Source organism: Pseudomyrmex gracilis, unplaced genomic scaffold, assembly GCF_002006095.1.
Source record: "Pseudomyrmex gracilis isolate BER0280 unplaced genomic scaffold, ASM200609v1 scaffold_2722, whole genome shotgun sequence".
NCBI classification, from domain to species: Eukaryota; Metazoa; Arthropoda; class Insecta; order Hymenoptera; family Formicidae; genus Pseudomyrmex; species Pseudomyrmex gracilis.
The window spans coordinates 18,192-19,845 of NW_018023306.1; the positions used below are offsets into that span (position 1 = coordinate 18,192).

A 1,654-nucleotide genomic window follows, 5' to 3' on the forward strand; every position below is an offset into this window, starting at 1 on the left:
ACTTGCGTTTAATGTAGAACGGCCTTTGAGTTCCACTTTTGTGGAAATACGGCTAAAACCAGCGGCTGAAACCGTCGTAAAAAATTACTATAGGATGGCCGCTCTCAGGTTTCTCTCTGGTAATACACTGTTCTAACCTGTCCTATCTTGTAACACTGCTAGTGACTACGCTAGTTTTAAAATTTGGGGCAAATTTTTGATTGGTTCGGAGAGCGGCCATTACTTGAACCACTGCGCATTCACGGGAATAATACACCTGGTATATTTACATCATGGGTAAAGCATTAAAATGGCGACTACCATGGAACAAATAACGCTAATCGATGCGGAAACTAATATTGAATACAAATTAGTTATATCAACAGAAGACGCTAAGAAAGCAAGAAATGGCAAGTATATATAATGTTTTTTAAAATATCGTGTTTAGTTTTAAACAGAATTAGAATAGAAAAATGCATAACCTAATTAACCTATATGTTATTTACATAATATAATTTAATATTTATTTGCCTTATTTGTTTTTTTTATTGTGTATTTGTATTGTTTGTTGATAGATCACGTATTCGCACATTCTTTATTAGAACACGCAAAAAGAAATACAAATGTAGATGTGGTTGAAAAACTTCTATCTCAATCAGGTGTATAATGTTCATAATTTATATTTATGCTGAATTAGTTATTAACTTATGTGTTTGTGGCATATGGATTAGTTTTAAATGTTACCATAAGTTCAATAAGTAATGCTTTTTTGTAACTTCAAGAAATTGATATTTTCTAGAGAATATAGATAACACAAATGAAATTACTCCTTGTAGTAGTGAAACTGACTCGTCTGTTGAAGTAAAAGGTAAAAAGTAAATAATATTATTTTTCAAAAAGAACACTATTACAAATAACAAATTATTGTTCTACTTTTAGATCAACATATATGGACTCGTTCTGAAACTATGCTCCTTATAAATTTGTACAAAGAACACATAGCAAAATTTAATAGTCCAAAAAGTTCTTCAAAACAGTGCTGGAATATTGTGTCCAAAGAAATGAAAGATGCAGGATACAATATACCTCCTATAAAATGTGCAACAAAATTTCAATGTTTAAAAAGAACTTATAAATCTGTTACTGATCATAATAAAAAATCAGGGAATAGTAGAAAACATTGGGAATATTATAAGATATATTAACATGAATTAGAAATCTAGAAATAATATATATTTATATAATTGGATTTAAGAAATAATTATGTATTTAAGAAGAAAATATATGTTGCTGTTTTGTAATAATGTACGTAATATCTTGTAATACTTTGTAATAATACATTATTACAAAATAGCAACATATTTTTCACAAGTTTTTGTCTGTTTAGCAAAATATAGAACAAAACAGTAGGTTTTTAATTTTAGATTATGCATGAGATATTTAGTACTAAGCCGTGGATTGAACCATAAGCAATAGCTGGATCTAATGTCGACACTAATGCTATTACAAATACTAATATAGAAAATGAAGATCCAAAAGGTATTCTATCATAAAAATATAGCACGTATTTTATAATACATATTTATTATACAAAATGAGTTTGAAAGTTTTCTTATATAAGTTACTTATAAAAATAATTAAGATTTTTAATGAAAGGTATATATATATATATATA

General features: G+C 27.4%; 1 protein-coding gene across 3 annotated transcripts; it reads left to right on the forward strand.

The window, feature by feature from the left end:
* The first annotated feature begins 269 nt into the window (after positions 1 to 269).
* Positions 270 to 1,551, forward strand: LOC109862949. 3 transcript variants are annotated; one of them, XM_020443117.1, is made up of 4 exons: positions 270 to 389; positions 555 to 638; positions 779 to 847; positions 1,404 to 1,551. In XM_020443117.1, the coding sequence occupies exons 1-4, from the start codon at positions 290 to 292 to the stop codon at positions 1,412 to 1,414; spliced, it is 264 nt and encodes an 87-aa protein (XP_020298706.1). In that variant the 5' UTR covers positions 270 to 289; the 3' UTR covers positions 1,415 to 1,551. The 3 variants fall into 3 exon arrangements, with proteins under 3 accessions (XP_020298706.1, XP_020298705.1, XP_020298704.1); XM_020443115.1 differs by having other exon boundaries at positions 271 to 389; positions 919 to 1,551; XM_020443116.1 differs by lacking the exon at positions 555 to 638 and having other exon boundaries at positions 919 to 1,551.
* The last annotated feature ends 103 nt before the right edge of the window (positions 1,552 to 1,654 follow it).